The sequence below is a fragment of the Melopsittacus undulatus genome, chromosome 4, assembly GCF_012275295.1.
Source record: "Melopsittacus undulatus isolate bMelUnd1 chromosome 4, bMelUnd1.mat.Z, whole genome shotgun sequence".
NCBI lineage: Eukaryota > Metazoa > Chordata > Aves > Psittaciformes > Psittaculidae > Melopsittacus > Melopsittacus undulatus.
Window position 1 is genome coordinate 107,668,826 of NC_047530.1, and position 24,640 is coordinate 107,693,465.

General features: G+C 41.2%; 2 protein-coding genes across 8 annotated transcripts in view; both read left to right on the plus strand.

Moving 5' to 3' along the window:
- Nucleotides 1-20,633, plus strand: part of TACC2 (transforming acidic coiled-coil containing protein 2) — a 127,989-nt gene extending 107,356 nt beyond the window's left edge. For 6 of the 7 annotated variants that reach the window (XM_034062642.1, XM_034062646.1, XM_031053912.2 and 3 more), the window contains 7 exons: nt 5,503-5,646; nt 6,539-6,615; nt 10,355-10,398; nt 16,575-16,735; nt 17,618-17,724; nt 19,094-19,214; nt 20,073-20,633. In XM_034062642.1, the coding sequence (XP_033918533.1) occupies nt 5,503-5,646; nt 6,539-6,615; nt 10,355-10,398; nt 16,575-16,735; nt 17,618-17,724; nt 19,094-19,214; nt 20,073-20,138 (720 nt within the window). In that variant the 3' untranslated portion in view covers nt 20,139-20,633. The remainder of the gene's footprint in view (nt 1-5,502; nt 5,647-6,538; nt 6,616-10,354; nt 10,399-16,574; nt 16,736-17,617; nt 17,725-19,093; nt 19,215-20,072) is intronic. The other variant, XM_034062645.1, reaches the window with a different exon arrangement.
- A 596-nt stretch (nt 20,634-21,229) lies between these two features.
- LOC101871140 (ly6/PLAUR domain-containing protein 3-like) lies at nt 21,230-24,402 on the plus strand. The gene is made up of 3 exons (XM_005154495.3): nt 21,230-21,284; nt 22,084-22,200; nt 22,898-24,402. The coding sequence occupies exons 1-3, from the start codon at nt 21,230-21,232 to the stop codon at nt 23,101-23,103; spliced, it is 378 nt and encodes a 125-aa protein (XP_005154552.2). The 3' UTR covers nt 23,104-24,402.
- Nucleotides 24,403-24,640: the final 238 nt, after the last annotated feature.

The following is a 24,640-nucleotide window of genomic DNA, read 5'->3' on the forward strand; positions in this document are numbered from 1 at the left end:
GAAAACATCTCTTTTACCTGAAGTTTTGTTCAGTTTGTCTATTCAGCTACTGCAAATTAACCAGCAACAGGAGTTGTGTGTCAATGTTCCAGTCATGAAAGAAATATGGGATATGTTTGTCACCCAGAATTGTCAGAATTTTACATTAAAATATAACATTCCATTTTCAGATGTGTTAAAACATTTTTGCTATGTTCTTAATACTTTCTCTTCTATGGATTGCTCACAACCAAACATTTGACAGGAGGAGTTAGAGTTTGCTGCAATGAGGATAGAAGCATTGAAACTAGCCAGGCAGATTGCCCTGTCTTCTTTCCGCCCCAAGGTATCTGGTTTGTGCCTGCCTTGTGTGTGTGAGTGTGCACAGACTAAGAAACCGAGTGCTGCTTTGTCTTTAACAAGGTAACTCAGGCTCTCAGAGTGCAGTGCCTAGCTGTGCGCACCCAAGTGGGACACCAAAGAGCATGCTGAAGGCAGTGCTGCACACAGAAATGCTGTCACCTGCTCCACTCACGCAGTACTGATACCTCCAGATTAACAAAGAGCAAATCTGAAGGCAAGAAGCAGGCTCATACCTTCTGCAGGAGACAGATTCTGCAATCCCGGTGGCTGTTTGTCATTTGTCTACAGCAAGATCTGTCCTAAGATGTTTGGTGGCAAAGCAATACTAAACCTGCTTCTCACAGAGCTGATTCAGATTTTGCCCATAGGGGTATTTTGCCTGTATTTTCAGCTTGAAATCAGACCCTTTGACCCCTCAGAGTCTAGAAGTGAGAAACTCAATCATCTCTGCCTTCAGGAGAAAGGGACTGCAGTAGGTTTTAAAGGGATATAGAGATCCCAAGGGGGAAAAAAAAAGGCCTCCCAGCACAATGTGTCTGTGTTCATGAATCACAGAATCAAAGAATGGTTTGTGTTGGAAGAGACCTTAAATCTCATCCAGTTCCAAGTTCCAACCCCTGCCATAGGGGGGACACCTTCCACTGGAGCAGCTGCTCCAAGCCCCATCCAACCTAGCCTTGAACACTGCCAGGGATGGGGCATCCAATTCCTTGCAGATTGATGGGTGTCTTAAAATATGTGGCTAGAATCTTTTATTTAATCAAGAAAAAAGTGCCATTGTCTCCATTAGAAACCAAACTTCATTAATCAGGAACAGAAAAAACAAAGGTGTAAAAACTAAATACCATTTTCCTTTGTGAGGACTGGCCACTGTGTGACTGCATCCCCTTGCTCCATCATCCTGAGTAGCAGCTGTCAGAAGAGGGTGAGGGAGGATCCTCTCTACCTCCCTATTCTTTCTATACCTCTTTGTCCTCCCCAGACTGTGCTGTATCATGCAGCACCTCCAGCACCAGGAAGCACTCAAGATGAAACACACAATAATACCTAGATGCTCTTTAAAGGTTATACACTATACTTTTTTTAGACATCCACATTTTTGCTACTCACAGATTGTCCAGTTTTAGACTGAAAAGAGTAGGTCTGGGTGTTTGTTAATTCTTATGCATTACCCAGGGAAGAGTCTGAGCTGCAAAACTGTTATAATGTGCATTTGATTTTTGCAGTTATATTTTAAAGATGCTTTTTAACACCATTAAAGCATTTTCTTTTATCTAGAACAAATTTATGAGCTGCATATAACTTAGAAACAGGGAATGGATTATATGTTTTAGAAAGTGCCATTAAAGTGTATAGCAAAGATAGCAAAAATGATAAGCAGAGATGAGATGAACAAGCAAAACTTCACCCTCTGTTGGGGAATCAGCAGCATCTGAATGTTCATGAAGCCCCATATTCATTCAGTCATAGGAATGCTTTTAGCTGGATGCTGTGGGTGTCATGCTGGGTTGGGAAGGACTCCTGTCCTTGTGTAACTTTACTATTTCAGTGGGAGGTTGCTAATGTTAAATTAGCCTATGATGACAACCCTTGTGACCTACAGCAGCCAATGGCCTGGATTAAGGTTAGCAGAACCCACCAGATGATTGCGGTGACTTAAATTCTGATGCTACCTGGCAGAGTTCTCTTTGGTTGGCTGCCCTCAGTTCTTTTCTTAATGTTGTATAATTACATTTAACATTTGCTAAACCATTACAGGATGGGTAACAAGAATAGGATGCTAAAAAAAGACACAAGCACTTGCTTATGGCAAGTTAGGTCAATGCAAAATGCAAGCATTTTCTGCTAGGACTAGGGCTGAGAATAAGGGTGTGCAGTTTGTTGTTCTGAGCCAGAGGGAAGTTATTTGGCCACTCAACAGATTTCTCTCTTCCAGTGCTGAGACTAATTGACACTTCTATATTAAACACTCTCCATTAAGACATCCCATGGTCATTTTTTTATCAGTGCAACTTGAATCATAGAATCACAGAATCCCAGACTGGTTTGGGTTTGAAGGGACCTTAAAGCTCCTCCAGTTCCAGCCCCTGCCATGGGGAGGGACACCTTCCACTAGAGCAGTTTGCTCCAAGCCCCTGTGTCCAAACTGGCCTTGAACACTGCCAGGGATGGGAAAGAAAAGAAAACAGAAACAGAACAGAAAGCTGATAGTGTTTGTGTCCACCACCGGACAAGTGCTGAGGTGATGTAGAGTTGGGTGGTGAAATACGATCCAAGGAAAGGAGAGAAACTGAAGGGAAAGGGATTGATGCAAATGTAATTAGTGAATAACAGCTCTGGGGGCTCTCGTGGGAGTGAAGAGGGAATATTTCCTTCAAAGAGGGATATCATTCTTCATAGGAAAACTTTGTAGGCAGAGAATTTTATGCTTGTACTTTGTTTGCTCCTCAACATATTTGCAAGCACAAATAGGTCTTGTGTTGCCTCCCTTGACCTGTCTGCACACACATCAATTAGTTAAAAGAGTAGATCACTTGATATGCACCCAGCTCTATTTGAGTTCTAGTAAACAGTAAGCCAATTTTCATCAGGGCTGAATACATATTCCTCTGAACAGCAGGATAAAAATGAGTTTTCATTTTCATTCCAGTGCCTTTCCCTATTCTCTTTGCATTTGACCTTCTGGAATTGAGGTAACCACAGCTGGTTCATCAATGTGTATTTATTCCCTTTCTGGCCAGATATCTGGTTTCTGTGATAGATGCTGCGAAGAGAGCAGCACCGTGTTGGGCTCTCATATATTTACACTAAGATTGCAGTGACCTACATTTAGTAGCAATCCCCCTGCAGAATTTAATCTTTCTGTATGAGGTTCAGCGACTTATAAATCCCTGTTCTCATTATAATGCCAGTTAACTGCTTACCTTCTCAGCAATTAAGTGTTCAGCTTGAAGCACTGACAGTTATTTTGGGTAACAACATCATCCTGTCGATCAGGTTACTTTATTTTCTCAGGATAAGGATGTTTAGAGGCAACAAACAGCCCCTGAATCATGCATTGGTTTGGCGCTGTGTAAAATTGGGTTTAGAAGTGAAACCACTAGGTCTTTTACTGGTTCCTCCTTGTGTGAAGCGTTTCTAGCATTCGGACAATACTGGTTGGGTCACTGCCACAAGCATTTCTGCTCAGTGGTTAAATTCCAAGAGTTTTTGAAGTCATCTGTGTAGATTTTAAGTAGTTTTGCATGTCATTATTGCTATTATTTTGTGCAATTCGCTCAAATGCAAGAGAGAATTAAAGAAATATTAGAGGTGCTTTGAGCACCATATAAATATGTATTCAGTGCTTTAAATATTCTGTTTTCTTTAAAATATTCATCATCCTGGCAATACTTTGACACATTTTAACATAAACTTGAGGAAATTTGTGTTTCTTTTACCACAATTAATATTTCCCAGCAGTCTCTTTATGAGATCCAGCAAATGGAGCTGCAGGAGGCTTTTGAAATAGGATACATCCAATCCAACAGATTGATTTTCAGGATGACCTTTTGTTTAAGGACAGCTTTGATGATCTAATGGCTCTTTTTTTATCTCTCAGTTATTCTCGCCTTATGTTTGAGAAGGAAATAAAGTACATTTCTTGAAAGTAGGGGTACTGAGTTGAACCATCAGTAGTCTTATTTATTGACCCTTTTACCTTTACTCAGATCTGTGGACAGCACCACGTGTCTTTGTATTTATGCATTTACACAGATGTTTGAGCTTGTGTCCCAGCTGTGTTTTTCCTGTACAGTTGTATATTTGGAGACACTTTCAAGAATACAGGCTATTATTATACAGTTATCTATCATAATTTTGATAGATCTTGTGTAGGAAAATCCACTGGATTTGAGTTTGTACCTCCTAATTACACTGGAATCAATCACTGTATTGTGTGTTCATGGATAAATGTAGCAAAAAAGGGATGGCCTGCTCCATAAATGGAAGAAGTAATAGTCAATTCCCTCCCAGGTTTAAAAATGAACAAAAAATACAAAGCAAATTAGTGAAAGCCTCTTATGTAGACACAGTGTGATGGGGTTTAAGTACTGTTTAGCTTATTCTTGCTCTAATTAACTTTGCTTGCCTAGTCTTTTAATGTTGCTGGTGTGGTTTCTCCATGTTGTCCACAGATGTAATATCTTGAATACCTAATCCTATGTTTTTCTCAAGCAAGAATTGTATGTAGTTTTTAATAGAGCTTCCTGGGGGCAATACCCAGCCAAGCAGCTGGGTTAGCTGGTTGATGGTGAGATGCAAAGCATAGGCAGGGGAGACAGGGACATACAGCTGTAGTGGGGCACCTTCTGCAGAGGCATTTGCTATGGATGGTGTCTAAAGTGTGGCGGATTATTTTGTTTAGTATCTTCCTAAGTGCCTTTTATAGTCTCCTTGAATTGAATGTGCTGTAACTTGGACTGGTTGCATCTAGAGTTGTTGCCAAGACATCTCGTGCATCTCAGCGACACATACCTCTTTTCTGCTTTCTTCTTCATTTCACATGCTGCTCTCTTACTGCATTCATCTGGACATGAGCAAAATTGGCAGCTACAGATAAAACCTCCTTTAACTTACTAATCGCATGGTAACTACCAGTGGTGCAGCAATGTCACTTGTATATTCACACTTGTAATGTCATACTGTTTATGATAGATACAGTATATTGGCAGGTCAGATTTAAGAGAGCTCTCCTCTTGCTTCTGCTTTCTTACTCTACTTTTATGGATGCAGAATTCCTCTTAACAAACTCTCTGCCTCCAATTCTACCTCCCTCATCTGCTGTCATGCATTTCTTGTGGAAGCTTCAATGAAATTTCTACATCAGAAAGTAGTTTTTTAATATAGAACTTTAAAATATTGGTGGCAAGGTGCTGCCTTTATTTCCTCTCTATAAGGGTAATATGGCTCTCTTGGTGCTTACTATGCCTCTTACATGTGTATTTTATGACTGCTAAATTCAAAGTTCCTTGTCAGTTTTACCGCTGATAAAACCTAGTAGTGCGCAGGTTTCTAGTCCTAGCCCAGGACCCTGGTACCTGGCACAACAGCCAGAGAACATATGAGCTAAACACGTATTTAATGGTTCATTTCTTTGTATTTAAAAATACAAACACACAGAGAGAACCTGCTATCCCAGCAGATGTTTCCATCTCTAAGAGCGCTCTGTACTCCCGGATCGGCACCGCGGATGCAGAAAGCACCACGGGTCTCCTTTACCCTCAGCAAGACTTGGACTCTGCACTACGACTCGCCAGAGCAGAGGTAATTTTCTTCCCAATTTGGAAAGAGGAAATATGTGCCCCTTGTGGTTTTCTTCTTTCCTGTTTTCTCCCAGTTCATTTGTATTATGGACACTTGTTCTATTCTTGAAGCCATTCTCCGCAGTGCTAAAGCCACTCTAGAGGCAATAGGCACTGTGCTGTATGTTTTACTTTATGGGACGTTAGTGAAAAGCAGACATTATATGAACATAAATCTGTATTGGGTTTAACCTCAAGTGTACTCTGTGCATCTTGACATTGCTGTGTAATTCTATAAAAAGAGTCAGGTGCTAGAAATAGGCATAAAATAGTGTATTTTACAAAGCTACATATGAGATTAGCCTGGCTGATAGTAACAACTTAAAAATGGGTGCAATCTAATGTGAGAGTATGCCAGCTTTTATGATAGATTGTGTGAAAGGAGCATAAAGAAACACAGACCTTTGGTATAAAATGTCATGGACTGTCAGCCTTAAATGCACACACAGAAGCAGCAGAGCCCTCTTGGAGGACAAAGAAGGGGAGATGTTCCAAACCCCTGTACAGAAATTATTAAGGTTTAGCATCAGATCAAATCAGACACCGTGTAATGTGGTACAGTATTTCTTGACAGGTGTCCTTGTTATTATCAGTAATGAAACATGAAACAAGAACACTGAGTTGGCTTTTCACAACTTGAGTGTGATTTCACATCCAGACTTATTTAATTGCACCTCTAAAAGAGCAAAAAATCATTGGGATGCTTGTATTTGAACCCATTGCGCACTTGGAAACTGTACCTGTGTTATGAGGTGTTGATACTAAATCGAATATTGTACAGCTATTTAATTTCCCCTTTAACAGCTCACTTGATTTTATTGTGGGTCTTTTTCCCTTTGCTTTCTTTGTTTCAGATTGTGTCCAAGGAAAGGGAAGTTTCCGAGTGGAAAGAGAAATACGAGGAAAGCAGAAGGGAAGTGATGGAAATGAGGTGGGTTATTAACTTGTCACTGATCCCACACTGACACTGAGACTCCTTTCAGCCTGCAGACAGCACACAGAGTACCATGATTGTACAACTGTTAGCTGAATTTGTTCAGTTATTTTTAATTGCAGGCTTTGGGATGATCCAAACCTGATACTTTATCTTTGCTGTGCATGGTGGGCACCCATTATGTGGCATGGTGGGCACCGATGTTTAGGGTTGTCATTGCAAAGTTCTGTGTTGCTAATCTCATTTACATCATCAAAATGCCGAGATAGGAGAGGTCTTAAGCTAACGATAGCAAAGAATTGCCTCCAGTTTGTGCTGTGAATTCTCTCATGGATTGCATGGGGATGTTTTGTTGCCTGTGGGGATGAATCCACCTACAGAACTGGCAGAGGTATGCACATGCTAATTTAAAATCCACTCTCCACAAATAGTTTTGCCAACAGAGAGACTGTGAAGGTTTGCAGACAGGTATGAGTAGTGCAGTATATTATTGGAAGTGGTTTCTTTAACAATAAAAAACAAGAACCCAGTTGCCTGTAGAAAACCATTTCTTGCAAAGGAACTGCTCTGGCATCTGAGTCTTGACTTTCAAGCAGATTCTGCACCCTTTCCTTTGAACTGAGTTCATTTTTCAGTCCCTGCACGCACAAAGCTTGGTTTTAGTTAAGCAATAGCTACCTTGGATTTTGCTCATTTTACCCATGAGCTTGACCTGCTCATCAGTCTGAATCGGAGAAAATCATCACTTGCAAAAGAGAATGCATAAAAGTATTTCACGGAGTCTTTAAAGCCTATTATTTTCCACTTTTAGGCAAACTGAAACACCATCCCCTCCTTAATTCATAAATAAAAGGAAACTGTCTGTTTTAGCATCCTTCTTTTCAGTAATAATGCCTGCAGTTGCTTCTGAGACAGAATTTTCTTCGACATCACTTCTAGCACCTAAAATTTAATGTCTTGGAGGTTTAAAGCTAAAGCAAATGAGCTGTGCCAAGTTATGACCTGCATATGTAACTCCTGCTTATATCCAGGAAAACTGCCCTTAGGGAGTAGGGGTAAAAAGGATCTGTGGTGCCCAGCTTGGTGAACGGCAGCATGGATGCCAGGAGTGGCACATGGCAGAATTGAATAGAGCAGCACAGGGCTTGGAGCCAGAGCTTAAGAAAAGCATCTGCAGAAGGCAAGGGCTTTAGTTCTTTCAGAAAGCATCTCAGTACCCTGCTGAGCTCTCTCCCCTCTTGTGCTCTGTTTGGGCAAGGAAACAAAACCCTGGCATTGCCCTCAAATGCATAATGGGGCAAAGCGGAAAGGAGCTGCTGCAAGCACTCAAACTGAGGAAGCAAAACAAGGAATGAACGAACAACATTAGGAGCTGTGTAAGGAATCTCTCAGCACACTCGAGTGCAGTATTTGGTCTGTTCTTTGGGTGCATGTGACTGCTTGCTGTCAGTGGGCACTGACAGAGGTTGTTTATTCCTTAGTGAAAGGAGAGCAGGGGCTGGCACAATGTAGATGTGTACCTTCCTCTTCCTCACAGCAATTTGCTTTTATGTCTGCACCCTCCGTAACATTTGAATTGAAAAAACACATTATCTAAGCCAAATTTCCCACAGGTGCATCCCTGGAACACATAGGTGAAAAAACCCTGGCTAATGTTGTCACAAAATGTCACATAACAATAAGCAAGGAGTGAAGGGAACTATCTGGACTTGTGCAAAGCATTCGACAGTCTCACATGACATCCTAGTCTCTGAATTGGAGGAATATGAAGTTGATAGATGGTCCACCCGGTGGATAAAGAATTGCCTGGATGGTGGCACTCTAAGAGTTGTGGTCAATGGCTCAATGTCCAAGTAACGAGTTGGTGTTGAATTAGGTCCACCCTCGGCAGGTTTGCCAACAATAACAAGATGTGTGGTTGCTGTCAACACGCAGGAGGGAAGCAACACCATCCAGAGGGACCTGGACAGGCTGGAGAGGTGGGCCTGTGTGAATGTCATGAAGATCAACAAGACCAAGTGCAAGGTTCTGCGCTGAGTTGGGGCAATTCCAAGCACAAATACAGGCTGAGGGAGACTAGATGCGGCAGTCCTGAGGAGAAGGACTTGGATGGCAAGAAGCCATAACAGATAGTGTTATTTCACTTTGACACTGACTGCCATAGTGCAGTCTAGGCTGAGAAGTGCTGTAGTGATGAAAGTGTTTAATGTCATGTTCATTGCCCTGAGCCCTTGCCTTCATTTTCTAAGATGATAAAACATCCTAAAAGTGTCTGGTGTTACAAGGATATGACATGGCTTTAAAATCCTTGTTGCTTACAGCAGGCTTTTGAGGTAATCCTCTTTGGACATGAAACCAATCCCTACATTTTAGGGGAAAACCCTTGCAGCTATCTTTGCTCTCAAAAGCGTCATTTATGGTAAAAAATAGAAAAAAGAAAGTTAAAACAATGGGACCGACAGCAGGGAAAACAGCATCCAAGAAGATCCCAGTGGTGTCAATGGCTGAAGCTGTGCGGAGATGGGTTCTTGCCCCAGTACCACAAATGGTTTCTACCTGAAGCCTGAGCAAAGTCAGGGGATATGCAGATGTAAAGCCCTTGCTCTGTTGAGTGCTCTGCAGAACCAGGGCAAGTGAGACCCTACTGACCTTTGGGTCAAGTGGCCTTCTCAGAGAGTTTCTGGGCTCTGACTGTAGTTCATATCCCTGCAGTGCTGGAGTTACTGCATCAGTTATCTGGGACCTCCACAAGTTTCTCCTTTCCTTACTGACTTTTGTCTCAGCATTTTCCCACATCCTTTCTGTAACCTCACCAAGTTCTCTAAAATGGAGCAAGTGAAAGCAGGCGAAGACTTCGAAAGAGATGTATTCAAATACCAATGAGCTATTTTGAATATCCACTTCAGATGAAGTGTGGGGTAATTTTTTCATAGACAGTCCTGTGTGGCTCATGAATCAAAGCACAGATCAAGCTAGTCCCATTTCATTAGCTTTATTTGGCTCTGGGAAGGGATGGATCATCTTTCTAAATCTCATTTAATCTGCTTATTTTGGCTAACCTCTTTTCAAGAAGGAAATTCAAAGCCTACTGTGAGTATATGAAATAAAATAGTCTTAAAAGTTACATTTTGCCACTTCTGTTTCAAAAACAGATTTGGGAAATAGGACACGATGGATTTTGTGCTACATAATTGGGTATTTTGGTGGTGTTGTTTGAAGTGCTAATGGATCGTGTAGTTACTTTTGGAGAGTGAAAGATTAGATATATTTTGGATGAGGTCCAGTTATATTTCTGTTGGGTTTACACTTGTTACAAATTATAACTTTACTTAACATTTAAGCAAACACAAACCTGGAGAAGTGGGGAGAGAATGATGGAAAACTCAGACTCTGCAACTCTTGGATTAGATCAGTGTGCTTATGTTTATATCAAAGTTATGATTGGTAATGGGCATGCTTCAAGTAAGGCGATTTGTTTCAAAGCAATTGCTTTTTTCCTCCCCCGAACTGTATTGGTTTACATGGAGAATTAAAAATCAGGTGCAATGTTTAAACTGTCAGTTTTATTTGTTATTTGGGCATTAAAGTCCAACTTTCATATGCTCCTCTAAAAATACCATAGTTCAGTTACTGAGTAGCGTTATTTTCTAAGTAAGCATTAGCAATTATGGTGTTCTATGATGTCCATGAATTCTATGATGTTTCCCAAAAGCTTTTTGTTTTTCCCCTCTTACAGGAAAATAGTTTCAGAATACGAGAAGACGATTGCTCAGATGATAGGTAGGTGTTTCTGCTCTCAAAGATGCTGTCCTCCACTCTGATTTTCTGAAGAGAGCCTAGAGATGTGATTGAAGTCTGTGGGCTTCATTCTGATGCTGGCTACATCTGCCGATGCTGCTGGGAATTGGGAATGCATCTGAGGACACCGGAGTGTGCTGCCAGGGTGTAATGGAAAGCCAGGGCTTTGTTTTACAGCAAGTAGGCCCAGAGGCAGTCCAGGTAATACAGAAAGGTCAGGGCTTTCTCTTCTGCATCAAAGCAAACAGTCCCATAGGAAACATTACAAATGCTTTACCCAGAATTCATGGGCATCTCAGGGAGAGACTGTCAATGACCTAAAAACCCTTTAGTCATCCTTGCTGTTTAATGGGAGATACTGAACTTAGCTCTTTACAACAACCAGGATTATCTGTGCTAAGTGCATTGGTCAAACCAAAACCTAGATTAACTCAAATCCCAGTTGAGAGATTATGAAAGGCCAATCCACCTCCCCTCTTATTTACTGACATAGGGGTCTCCTTTAAGGTCTATTTTATGACATGTTTGGCCTCACAATAATTAGAAAACACTTTGGTTAACAACATACCCCACCAATGAAAATCACTACATGCAGCCGTATTTCAAAACCAAAGGTTGCAAGACTCATGTGCTTCCTTGGCACAGGAGGTCTGGCCATTGGAATGTGATTTTAAAGCCTTCTCATAATATTGCCAAAGCTCTTTTCCTTAGCCTGGCTATGGAAAGCACCAGTGGCTTGTGCTGCCCTGTGCTGCTTCAGCTCAAGCTGTCTCCCAGCTGAGTAGGGGTCATGGGTTCTCTATGGCCAAAATTGATGGGAAAAGCAGGAAAAGAAGCAGTGGTTGAGGAGAAAGCAGGACTGAGCTCATCTGAGTAAGCTCGAGTAAGGCAGCAAAATGCTGTGAAATGTTAAAAGCCATTGGGAAGGGCCTCAGAGTTAAATCTGAGCTGTAGGATGCAGGAGAAAAGCAAATTACATCCACAGGCAGGGAGCGCGGTGAATGCAGCCTGTTTGCACTGAGTTTATTGGGAAATAGAAAGAAATTATTCCTCCTATTTCCCCTGAGAGAGCTGTCACCAAGGGTACAGTATGCCAGGAGTACAACAGGCACACCTGCATCTATCTAAAAGCTTTTGGAAGGATTCTTATTACAGCTGTCAGTGTACCCTATTGGTTTGCCCTTTTTAGATTTGGCGGTCCCCTTGTCTGCAGTCAGTACAATGTGACCCCCAAATTTGTTGTTTCTTTTAAATTGTGGGTTTTTTTCCTTTAATACTTGAGTTGTATTTATGTTTGTAGCACAACTGCTTTTTTTATATAAAGAAAGGGGGGAAATAGTTTAATATCTGGTGCTTTTGTTGCCTTCCTGCATCTCTCGGATGGTGGTAGACATCCCAGTCTCCTTTTAAGTGAAAGGAAAAATGGGTCTATAAATAAATAAATAAAGCAATTTAATAATCATAATAGCACCAAAACCAATAATCATAATATAGTAATGTATGGTATATAATAATAATATGCCTGGCTTCATTCTTTATGGTGTTATGCCTCTGCTGCTTTCTGTATGTACAACTGAGCCAACTTGCCTGCCTTCTGGCGTAGTGTCTGTCATTCTCATCATGCAAGTGTTAAAAGTAGGGGTGTCCAGAGTATGCAAAGAACTTAAACTCATTTTGGTTTACACTCAATGTACGCTACTATGGCTTCATCCCTGAGGCTGGCCATTCATATGGGCAAACACAGGAGCTGTTCTTTTATCCCAAGCGTATGCATGTAGCAGCAGAAGGGGTTTTGATAATAATTTGAAATCTGGTTTTGAGAAACAGATTAAAAAGGAAATAATCAGCTTGTGAGGATACAGTGTCACAAGAAGGTGTAGATATGGGGTCCTAAGGCCAAGGCATACATAGTGAATTCGACCATTACTGTTTCCTCTCATTGCAAAGAAATCAAAGATAATTAAAGCACTGGGGCATTGATCAATAAGGAAATAGAAAAATCTTTAAACTTCAAATTCAGACTATCAGTCAGAGCCTTTCGAATGATCTAGGGGCAAGGGTTTTTCAGAGCTATGGCTATAAATAATGTGATTTGCTGCCCATTTGCAAAGGAACTGAAGCAACACCAGTGACACAGAAAGCATGTGTTAATTAGAGCCATATGCAAGTTCTACATTAAATGTGAGGCTTCTTCTCCCTGCATTTAATGTAAATTTTTGATCTAATTGTCCCACTTTCTCCTCTCATTTGTTGTAAATTACTGTCCCTTCTGTGAAAGGAATTTGTTCATCCAAATGCCTCCAAATTGTGGAGGACAGTGATTGTCTGTGTGCTATTTGCATATATTCATTGAACTATTATCACAATAATGCCTTGCTGCTAAAGCAAATAAGCATTTTAACAAAAGAAATGCTTGTGCTGTTTATGTATCATTTAACCCTCCTGAGCTGTTTCTACAGCCCTGTTAGGGGAGGGCATTACAGAGTGAACCCATTTCACAAATCCCTTTAATGAATATTCAGGGTGGTTGATAGGTTCCCATGGGTATGTGTAATGGCTATTAAAAGTATCCCATATTAACAATATATAGAATAAAGAATGGTTTGGGTTGGAAGGAGCCTTAAAGCTCCTCCAGCTCCAGCCCCTGCCATGGGCAGGGACACCTTCCACTGGAGCAGCTGCTCCAAGCCCCTGTGTCCAACCTGGCCTTGAGCACTGCCAGGGATGGGGCAGCCACAGCTTCTCTGGGCACCCTGTGCCAGCGCCTCAGCACCCTCACAGGGAAGAGCTTCTGCCTAAGAGCTCATCTCAGTCTCCCCTGTTCTGGCAGGTTCAAGCCATTCCCCTTGGCCTGTCCCTACATCCCTTGTCCCAAGCCCCTCTCCAGCTTTCCTGCAGCCCCTTTAGGTATTAGAAGCCTGCTAAAAGGTAATTATTGTGATATGATTGTGTATGTTTGCCTAAAAAGGCACTGAAAGTATGTGTTGCAAACCATTTCCTTTTGATTTCAAGGGCTGTGCAAGGTCTAGTATTTGCTGTCAAATACATATAAAACCCCATACTACCTGACTTAGCTTATACAATTAGTTTGGTGCCATGCTCTCCACAGCCAGCACTTGCAAGCTGTCGGTGTATACACCCCTATTAGTGGCTCTTTGTATAGTTTTGTACTGGTGCTTTCAGTATTTCTTACACTGCCTCAACCCCCAACATGTTCTTGTTTCTACTTACAATTGGGGGTTAGAAAGAGCAGGCTTTCCAGGCTGTTGCTGCTTGTGCTACTGCTTTGCTGGTTGTTGCCCAAGTTTTGCCCTCACTGCTGCGTGGCACTGACAGCCCCATGGACCAGAGCCTGTGGAACCCCAATGTTCACTGCACCCCATGCTACAAGCACCTTGGTCACAGCCAGTCACAGTTCCCTTCCAAAATCGCTTTCCTTGATGGATTTGTAATGTTGGGGTGTTTTTTTCCCTGTTAAATATGTGTCCTTATCCTTGTGCATTGAAATATATAATTAAATTCTCATTATGAAAACCAAACGGATGTTATGCTTTGTGCATATTACAAATTGTTGCATTACTTTCTGCTTTCCTAACGATTCCTGATTTTCTGTTTTGCTTCTGTTTTTGTTGATTCTTGCTCTTTGCTTGCAAAAACAAAACAGGCAAGCCTGGTAAGTAAAGCTTTTCACCAACTTTCACACCTGCATTTGGCATTTTTCATTTCTTTTGCTTTTGTTCCCTGTTTGCTTCATTCCCATTAAGTAATGTCAGTAATTCCGAGCTGAGCCTGAAAGCGGATCTGCTGCGGTGCTGCTCTGATTCTGTCAGTTTGGATAGTGTTAGTCCTGAGCATCCTGTTGTTATTGTTGGTGAGCCGTGGACAGTGTGTGTTGCAGATGTCGAAGCTATTGAATTCAAGTATTTTAATCACATAACCTCATAAATATCTTTATAAATAAGTATCTGTAACTGCTTAACTAAGATTTGACTGGCAGAAACTAATCAGTGCTGCTCCACTAAGCAGCGTTCTCATTAAAGCTAAATTATAGCTTAGAAAATATCACATAGATTTTCCTGTCCCACTCCAGCTAGATGCCAGCTCCTGTTTTCTGTGGTATTTAACCACTTTAGGTTTAAATGTTTCTTATCTGGCATTATCAGATGCCCCTTCCCTAAGGCTCACTGGAAACTTCCAATTTATATGAAAGTTTCCCTCTTTTCAGTTTATATTTCCCAATATAAATTCCAGTTTTCTCCTTAGGGTTAATAAGGGCCTCAGCTCTCTCCATGGACAGCTTTAGGATGCAGTGAAAGGGAGAGGAGAAGGGGAGCATTGAATGCCACCTGCCCCTAATTCCCATGTGCAAGTGGAAGTGGGGCTGGAATGAGTATTTGAGGAGACAGCAGAAAAAGTGAAGCTGTGATGTTAAAGGCATTTAAGTACATTACGTGATCATGCAAATGGATCCCTTCTGCACAGAGCTGTGACAGCAGAGGTTTTGCCAGAGAGCAGGATCCTGCCAGGAAGTGTTTGGGAATTAAGCTAGAGAGTGTGTAATCTCCAGCGTGATTAACCAGATCTTGTGCTGGAACACACAAGGTGACAACTTCTCAGGTTTAGAAGAATGAAGGGATGACAAAAGGTTTTCTCGTTTTCCTTGAGAATACCTTAATTTTGACATTATAGTCGATCACAGGGTGCCCTGGAGAAAGCAACATAGAAAATAATGTTTATTTACTATGAAATGTTGAATGTTATCAAACTGATGCAGCATTACAGGGCTCTGGGTTTGTCTGTTCAAGGTGTTTGTTCAGCAGTAAAATAAAGGTGTACCAATCTCCAGTGCTGCAGACTCAGTGCAGGTCCTGAGAGCTGCTGTGGTCCTTTTGATCTCCTATGTCACAGAAAGCAAAATAACCTCAGGTCAAGCTCTATCCAAGCAAGATGGTGTGGAGAGTGTGCAGAGGAGCACAGAACATGGCCAACATGAGCATTGCCACTGCTCTGGGATGGGTTAGGCTAGGAAAAAGGTGTATAAAAGGGGTAAATATGCATAAGGGAGAGATTAATCTCAGTTTGGGAATTGACAGTATCAACTCTGAGATTTCAGAGCTGAGCAGCACTGTGAAATACTTAACTCAGATTAAGATTTCTGTTCAAATAAGATTATGAACTCTTGTTTAGTTCTTTATATTTCAAAATATAAAGGCCTGAATGAACAGTTGTAGCTTCTGAAATGCCCTGTGATTTTTACATGGGAGAACTTAGTTTAGTTTCCATCACAGACAAAGGAAAATGGTAATGTAAAGCTGCTGTGTTTTGCGGGTGGGATTTCGCTTCAGTATCATTCAAAGTAGCCCTTAAAAGATGGACACAAGTGTCACTTTTAAGGATATGAAACAAACATGCTTTTTAAGGAAGACAAGGCCAGACCTTTTCTTCCAGTGTCATATGGGTATTCCAATTTACTACTAGGTTGATTCCTTTGGAAAGTTCTCTTCTGTATGGATTTGGATTCCTGTTCCCTCTGTCTCTGCCTCACATTTAACCATACACAGGAGAGGCTTGGAAGATGCTTTCTGCAGACCGGAACTTAGGAGATCTGTCTAGTGTTAGATGTCCTTCCTGCCACTTGCTGCAGAATGAGAGTTTGTAAAGCACTGTGTTTTCCAAGGGAAGAATTAGAGTTGAATTCCATTAAACAAAGTGCCTTGCTTGTACAGATCAGGAGAGATGCCAGGAGATGACAAGCACTTGTCAGCAATGGCTCATAATTTATTGCCAGTGCGAGTAATATGCATAAATGTCCTTTCCATCAGTCAGCGCATCTTCAGGCCAGGCAGGGAAACCCAGCATCAGCCTTTCTCATGGGAACAGGGCAGTTCAGAGTGCAGTAAATCAACAGTACAGTTATAGTCACATTTTTCCCCACCATCAAAATATTTAAATATACTGTATTTAGCAGCCTTTTTCCAAAACAAGATTGTGTGTTTTTATAAAAGTGACTTTTATTTGGATCCTGCAAACTTATACTAATCCACAACATAGAGCACAGTAGAGTTGAAACTATAGATGACAGTGAAACCCGTGTTCTTTTACTGCTATTACCCTTCTGAAGATCACTGTTTTCTCTCCCCCTCTCTTCTTTCTAACAGAGGATGAACAGAGAGAGAAATCTGTCTCCCATCACACTGTTCAGCAGCTGATAGTGGAGAAGGAACAAGCGTTGGCAGATCTGAACTCAGTGGAGAAATCACTGGCAGATCTTTTCAGGAGATACGAGAAAATGAAAGAAGTATTGGAGGGGTTTCGGAAGGTGAGTCCTGTTAAAGTCCCCTCCTTCAAAGAGTAACACAGAGCAGGGTCTCATGTGTACTAGTTCTGCTTAACAGAAGGCAGGACTTTGTTTCCAGTTGAATCCGATGTACATTAGACAGCAATGTGCTGGGGAAGGGAGAACATGACTGCTCGTTTGTGCTTTCCCTTTGGAACAGCTTTAAAAAGGTGGAGATTTTCCACAAGAGCAACTTGCTTCTGTCTGTGACACTGGGATTGCAGTAGATGACACATAATCTGGAGAGGGGCTTGGGACAAGGGCCTGTAGGGACAGGCCAAGGGGAATGGCTTGAACCTGCCAGAACAGGGGAGACTGAGCTGAGCTCTTAGGCAGAAGCTCTTCCCTGTGAGGGTGCTGAGGCGCTGGCACAGGGTGCCCAGAGAAGCTGTGGCTGCCCCATCCCTGGCAGTGCTCAAGGCCAGGTTGGACACAGGGGCTTGGAGCAGCTGCTCCAGTGGAAGATGTCCCTGCCTGTGGCAGGGGTTGGAGCTGGATGAGCTGTAAGGTCCCTTCCAACACAAACCAGTCTGTGGTTCTATGACTTGAGCCCATGTCAGGGACAGCTTCTGGTGTGAGCATTCTGTTCAAACTTCAGATGTGAATTCCTCAGGTAGAGGTTATGTCTAATGTGTGTGATATAACATAACCCTCAGATGAAGGATTGCAGCCATGTATCAATGCAAACAGAGTTGTAAAGCTTTTTGCACTGTGTAATAGTGCATCAGATAGCTGTTCCATGGGGGGTGTCAGTGTTAGACTGCAGCCCTTAAAATATCCAAGTGTAGCTCCCACAGGTGGGTGCCTATGCTCCACTTCAGCCTCTTGTATGACATTACATTGGATGTAATCTTCTCATTTTAGAATGAAGAAGTGTTAAAGAAATGCGCGCAGGAGTATTTGTCACGAGTAAAGAAGGAAGAGCAGAGGTATCAAGCACTCAAAATTCACGCTGAGGAAAAACTGGACAGGTAAGGGATTGTACACATCTCTCTTCAGGAGTTCATGCTGCAGGAGTATTCTTGTGGCTGGACCTTGTATCCCAAACTTTCTCCTTCAGTAACCAGAGCACAGGCTGTTCTGGGATGATGGGTGGAATGAAGCACCATAATGAGGATTCCTGTGATGTGCTGGTGTTTCTACCATCTCCTGCCCATACAGAACACCTGAAATTTCTATCTTTATCAAATGTTTTCATGTTTCTTTAACTTATTTATATAGGGACTGTAGTGATAGGACAGAGGGTAATGGGTTAAAACTTAAGCAGGGGAAGTTTAGATTGGATATAAGGAAGAAATTCTTTACTGTTAGGGTGGTGAGGCACTGGAATGGGTTGCCCAGGGAGGTTGTGAATGCTCCATCCCTGGCAGTGTTCAAGGCCAGGTTGGACAGAGCCTTGGGTGGCATGGTTTAGTGTGAGGTGCCCCTGCCTATGGCAGGGGGGTTGGAACTGGATGATCTCAAGGTCCTTTCCAACCCTAAATATTCTATGATCCTATTTTCCAGGGAAGATGGAGAAGGAAGCCATTAGCTAGGTTTGTGCAGCTGTGGAGTGCTGTGCTCTGATACTTGCACCTGCAGCCAGTATTCCTGCCCCCAGAGATTTGCTGTTGCCCCCTGTGCTGTATTAGTGCCCCTGCATCAATCAGCAGAACAGAACATGTAAGTGTAGCTCAGCCCTTTCAGTGCAGAATTAGTCTCTACCCAGTAACATCAGTTATCTGAGCTGGATCAGCCTGACTTGTGCTGAGGGTCATGAGGAATAGTCAAGCAGAGAGAGAGAATAGTGCCAGAAAGAGGCAGCTCTGGTTGATCTGTTCCTATATGCTTCCATGTAATGGCCAATTAAGCATTTATAGGAATTCCAGTCAGGACTCATGTACAGTCCCCTAGACCCAAAAGATGTTCCCAAAATGTCACTAGGATTGATCAGTGCCTAAAACAAAGTAAAACCTGGATTTGCTTTCCAGCTGTTGTCACAGCTGTGAGTCTAGTCTAGCAAGTCTAGTCCAGTCGAGACTAGACTAAACTAGAATTAGACTAGTGAGTCTAGTTCTAATAAGAACTAGAGATCATGTTTAGAAACTGACATAAAATAGTTCTACCTAAGTGATATTTGTCACCCCAACACAGACATCTGAAAGAAGGAAGAAGGAAATGACACAGACATTAAGAAGAGGCTTTGCAGCCTATACTGAGCAAGAGAGGGAGTCATGAAACAAAGAACAAGTCTCAGAATACTTTCAAAGACATGCATCTGTCAAGATGTGGTCCATCCTTTGGTACCCCCTGTCTTTCCTTGTAGAGAACCTGACATGACACAAACCTCTGTTTTTCTAGAGCCAATGCTGAAATTGCACAAGTGAGAGGCAAGGCTCAGCAAGAGCAAGCAGCGTACCAGGCCAGCCTTCGTAAAGAGCAGCTCAAAGTGGATGCATTGGAAAGAACACTGGAACAAAAGGTAAGCAGCCATTCAGCTCTTTTAATACAGAAGTCAATGGGATGACCAAAATTAAGTGTAATTCACTTATTAGAAATCACTTATTAAGTGTAATTCACTTAATTTTGTCATTTCAGTGCTGACTCATGTGCCTCCCCTGTTAACACAGACAAAATGGTCAGATACATAGATCTGTACAGCTTAAGGCAAAAAGGGGTGTAGTTTATATCTCCAGTTTATATCCCTGTTTATATCCCCTGTTCTCCAGCGCAGCAAAGGAGTTTGCTTTCAGTACAGTACAGCTTGTACCTTCTTAGAGCCCTTGAAAAACAGGATGAAAGTAATGCTGTAGAAGTGCAGCCTAGAAACACATTTACACTGTGTGTTATTATCATGTGTTAGGAGTGACTTCTGTAAAGCTGTCTGCTCTAGACCTAAGTTGTTATTGATGTCAGAGGAGCTGTATGTGGAAATAAGGTAATAATAGTGTTTAAATGAACTATAGGTAGCTGTACTATGTATGCATATATATCCCTATATGTATAGATCTATACTTACGTATGTTTATATGCATAGATATTCTGTACTGAATATCTACTGAATATATAACATAGATATTCTGTACTGAGTATCTATATATATATATATATATACAGAATATCAATACAGAATATCTATACATATAGAAAAGCATTTATATATATACGCACACATAATGTGTTTATATGTGTGTATATACACACACATATGTAGAGATATTCAGTACTCGAGAAAACTTCATTGCCCCAACTTTTCCCAAAGGTTGGGTAACTAAAACAAAACCTAATCTTAATGCAATGATATTTCTCATAACACTTCCTACTGCCTTTTATTTTCCAGAATAAAGAGATAGAAGAATTAACAAAGATTTGTGACGAACTGATTGCCAAAATGGGGAAAAGCTAACTTCTAACCAAATTTCTGGACTTCAATCTTGAGTGCAATATGACCATTGGCACACTGATGTCCATACATTTATGTGGACAGGTTATATTTTCACTTTTTCGTATGCACTACTGTATTTTCTTTCTAAATAAAGTTGATTTAATTGTATGCAGTACTCAGATGACTATCAGAATTTCTTGCTATTGTTTGCATTTTCATAGTATAATTCATAGCAAGTTGATCTCAAAGTTCCTGTATCAGGGAGATTGTCAAGTTCTCTAATTACAAATTGCTGATCCTAGCCTTCCCTTTGTACATGAGTTCCCATGTTGGATGTCTTTTGGATTTAATATAAACATGTATTACTTGCATGGGGACTCTTGCCTTAAGGAGCATAAACTTTATCTGCATTTGCTGATTTGTAAAATAAAATGAAAAATGGAAGAAAAAAAAGGAAATGCATGTCACTGAAATGAAATTCTCTATTGTAAATAAATTTTTTCGTTGAAAGTTGAAGATGAGAATGGTTCTGGTTTATGGACTTCAATCGCTTACTTCTTGTGTAGCTCTTACTAATGAATTCCTTTGCAGAAAGCACCTTGGGGGTCACTCACTACTTGGAGCACTCCATGGGGGATGAGAATATACCACGGATGTGCACATATCTGTGCCTATATCTTTCTCTCTCTATAAATATATATATGTATGAGTTAGATTTGGACCACTCAGGTCTCAAGCACAGACTTAATCCTCCAATATGTTTATGCTCTGACCCTGATCCATCAAATCCTATAGGGAGATGTGACAAGGCTGTTGGCTGGACTCAAAGGCAGTGACACGCGGTGGTGGGATGGTGGTTTTTAAGCACATTTATCACTGAAAGGTGAATGCATTTTCTTCTTCCTACCCTTGGAAGCACTTGCCTGCCAGGTCTGTGGAGATGAAGTACGTGTGCTTAGCAGTACAACCAGAATAAGCTCGATAAGTAGCATTCTTGGACACCTCTTTATCCTGCAAGTTATCCTCTGCAGAGGATTAGGTATGTAAGAGAAGCATTAAGGCTTTAATAGCAAACTGCTTTCTTTGCTTAATGGTGCATCTCTTGTATCTCCATGATGTGGACAGTCTTCAGCCTGGTTCTTGTCATCTCCCTTCTTGTACTCAAAAGTAAGTCAACTCCCTTTTCTTTCCTTCCTTAGTTCTTCTTCACTTCCTACTTCAGGCATGGCTGAGCCTCTTTGCTCTTCTGGGCTTTCTCTCCTGGCTTTGTTTGGTTTGAGATTAGTTTGTGGATATGGTTAATATCACCTCTGCTGTGAATTATAGACAGCAGTATCTATGTTAACAATAGCAAGTGTGCCTTCTGCTCTGCAAGGTGCAAGTATGGTATTTGAAATAGCTTTCAAATTCATGCTTGTCTTTGAAACTACTGTGTAGTGGAACCAAGGAAAGAAAGAGGATTGAGTTATGGTTGTAATGTTTAAGCAAAAGCAAAACTTAAAGTGCAGTTGCCTTCCAGCTGAACTCATACTTTAGGAGAAGATGAAATCTGGATCATAGTTTTTGTGTTTAAAATGTCCTATTTTATGGTACTGTGGACCAAAGATCATGAAGGAGGGAGGAAAAACATGATGCTCCAACTTGTTACAGTGGTCTCTGCTCTAAATATGTTACAAGAAGGTGTGGATGCAATTACAGAACATTGGGTGTTCTCAGGTTATTCAGATTGGAACAACTAAGTAATATATGGCTAATTTTATTTTAATATTTAAAATCAGTATCTAGATCTCTTATAAAAAAGAAATATTAATGGAATTTGCAATTTTTTATATATTTTAAACCTTTTTGTAACTTTTTCCATATTATTCAAACAAAATTAGGAAGCCTGTATAGCTTATAATTTAAAATATATTCTGCAAACTCTAAACCCTACTGTTACAAGTGGTCTTTTTCTCCTTAATGCCAGGTGAAGCACTGCAGTGTTACACCTGTGTAGGTTCTAGTGATGAAGACTGTAACAAACAAGGAACTCAGCAATGTCCAGGGCATTCAGATGCGTGCGCAGTCATTAGAGGACAAACAAGTAAGTAGGTTCAGACTCTTTATGTATTTCATAGTAGAAATAAGCAATCAGTGTTGGAAAGGGAAGAGTTTATAGTAATCTAATGAGAAAAACACAGAGAAATGTTTCTCTTATATAAAAAACCTGCTTTAGTGGAAGGTGTCCCTGCCCGTGGCAGGGAATTGGAACTGAATGAGCTTTAAGGTCCCTTCCAACTCAAACCATTCTAGGATTCAATGAAACCCTATTAATAAGTCTCAATCCTTAATTTTATTGGTTTAGCAGAAATCTGATACAAAATCCCACTGAGTATGATGTGTCACCATGAGCTGTATCCACACTATGTGAAAGCTGTAAAAAAGCAGTTTAAGTATTACCCACTTCTTACTTAAATCTGTTGTTTATCAGGACTTTATAAGTTAAAGGACTTGCCTGGAAATTAGGAAGGAAAAGAAGCTAATGAGGCACAGCATTTGAGCATGTTCAAGTATATTTAAGCTGCAGCAGTTGCATCTAAGATAAATTACAGTTATTTAACCCAAGTGAGAGCTGGTTAGTGTTCTGTAAACTGATGCAACTGTATTAATTTACTTCTAAGGAACAGCCAAACCTAATATTGTTGCTCAGTGTTGGATGATCATATTCCTGCTGAAGGGATGCAGAGAGTGGGTGACCATGACCATGAGGGTCCTTTTGGTTCACTGTGTCTCTGTTCTAGGTGGCATTATGAAGTCCTGTTCGTTCAGGTCCTTCTGTGAACGGGCAAAGAGGGATGGATCCAAAGCGCCTGGAGTGAGCGTTCAGTGCTGCTACTCGAATAACTGCAATGCAAGGAGCCTGGCTTCAAGGGTCACCACCTCCATGAGCTACTTCTCTCTCCTCATCTTCACATTGCTGTGGCACCCACTGTTGAAGCTGACATGAGGTGGGGGGAAGAGTATCCTGAAGCAACAAGTCTGCCTTCTTAGAAAGGAATGATTATATTTCCATGTATATTCCATGTCCATTTCATAGTAGGTAAAAAGCAGTAGGCAGACCTGACAGATGTACAGATAAAAGTTGTTCCATCTGCTGAATATATCTTCTATATGTAAGAAACACTGCCCTCTTCTTGTTTAAAGTAAGGGGTTGATTCTATGAATATCTCACATTTTCCTACTCTTTAGGGAAGGAGCAATCTTAGCTGCAAGTAGCCTTGTATTAGGGCAAAGGATCAATCTTCCAAATGCTGTTTACTGTTGGCAGGCATTCAAAACAAGCTAAAATCTTCCAGCACAAAGTGCATCACTAGCTAGTAGGCAGGTGGTCCTCTGAAGTAGTCATGTTGAAAAGGCAAAACTAACAGTGACATGCCACACAATGGGATAGCACTGAGGGTCTGTGTGATAGCACACGTCTTAAGCTTGGGTCTGTGATGCTGGAGAGCAGGGTGGTACCTCCTTTCATCCAAAACTCAGGGAGACAGACAAGCAGATGGATGAAATTTGTAGATTTTAATGTCAAAAAGTAACGATTTGGTCTTACCTCTGACACCCAAACATGCATAGGACTGGCTAAAGACCAGCCAGTGTAATTGAAGTAGAGGTGGTCTTTCAAGTTCTAGTTTTAGGTGTCCATTTGGGAAAAGATTTGGCTGTCAAGTTTAAGGAACTCACAAAATCTGTGGCAAAGTAGGGTTTTTCCTAGTTTTTGTGTTGTGACTGTTTTTTTGGGTACAATTCTTTGAAAAGTCAGTGTCATAAAATCCTGCACATTCACAGAGACGTTATGAAGGCTGCAAACTCTAGAGAGCTTCTTTAAGTTAAATCAGTGAAACCTCCATACAGAGCATAACTCCAGCCTGCCTTAGCTGTTGCCTGTCATATGGACCAAGCTGTCTCCTTGCTTCACTGTACTTGTTCCTCTTCAGGGATCCTTCCAACATCCCACATAGATTGTGGCTTCAGACTGGGACTGTTATTCTGGGGTTTATTCAATGGGCTCTCAGACGAGGCAGTTCTGCTCTCTCTGTAGTACTTAGGCACAAGTCTGATAAATCTGTTGAATACAAAAATTGCAGTAATGCAGCAGATGCAGTAATGTTAATTTAGACTCAAGTATCTGTGTAAAACCCACTTAAGTTGATTTGAGTGTTTTTCATTTCTTTTCATCTCAGCTTGAACCAGTTCCTTCAATCTGTTCTGCTGCAGGATTATGTCTTTATTTCCTGACTGCTCTGTAACGATAAACCCATATTGAATGTCATCTCTGTATATGCTCAGTGCACTTCCTTAAGGAGAAAATAAAATACATGCAACGGCTGACAATGTCTCTTGATAGACAAAACTGCATCTTCTATTTGGGGTTTCCCACTGCATCCCCTTTTCCAGCAGGAATTCCAGCTTCTTTTTCTGTGGGATGTATTTCTTAAATCTGTTTGATAAAATAGTGAATGTTGATGGCTTTCTTACTGTGCTATCTC

Bases quoted from the DNA above. Each gene is read 5' to 3' on its own strand.
- LOC101871140 (XM_005154495.3), top strand. From the start codon at position 21,230: ATGATGTGGACAGTCTTCAGCCTGGTTCTTGTCATCTCCCTTCTTGTA. The intron at 21,285-22,083 runs GTAAGTCAACTC...CCTTAATGCCAG, and splicing joins CTCCCTTCTTGTACTCAAAA to GTGAAGCACTGCAGTGTTAC. The intron at 22,201-22,897 runs GTAAGTAGGTTC...TCTCTGTTCTAG, and splicing joins AGTCATTAGAGGACAAACAA to GTGGCATTATGAAGTCCTGT.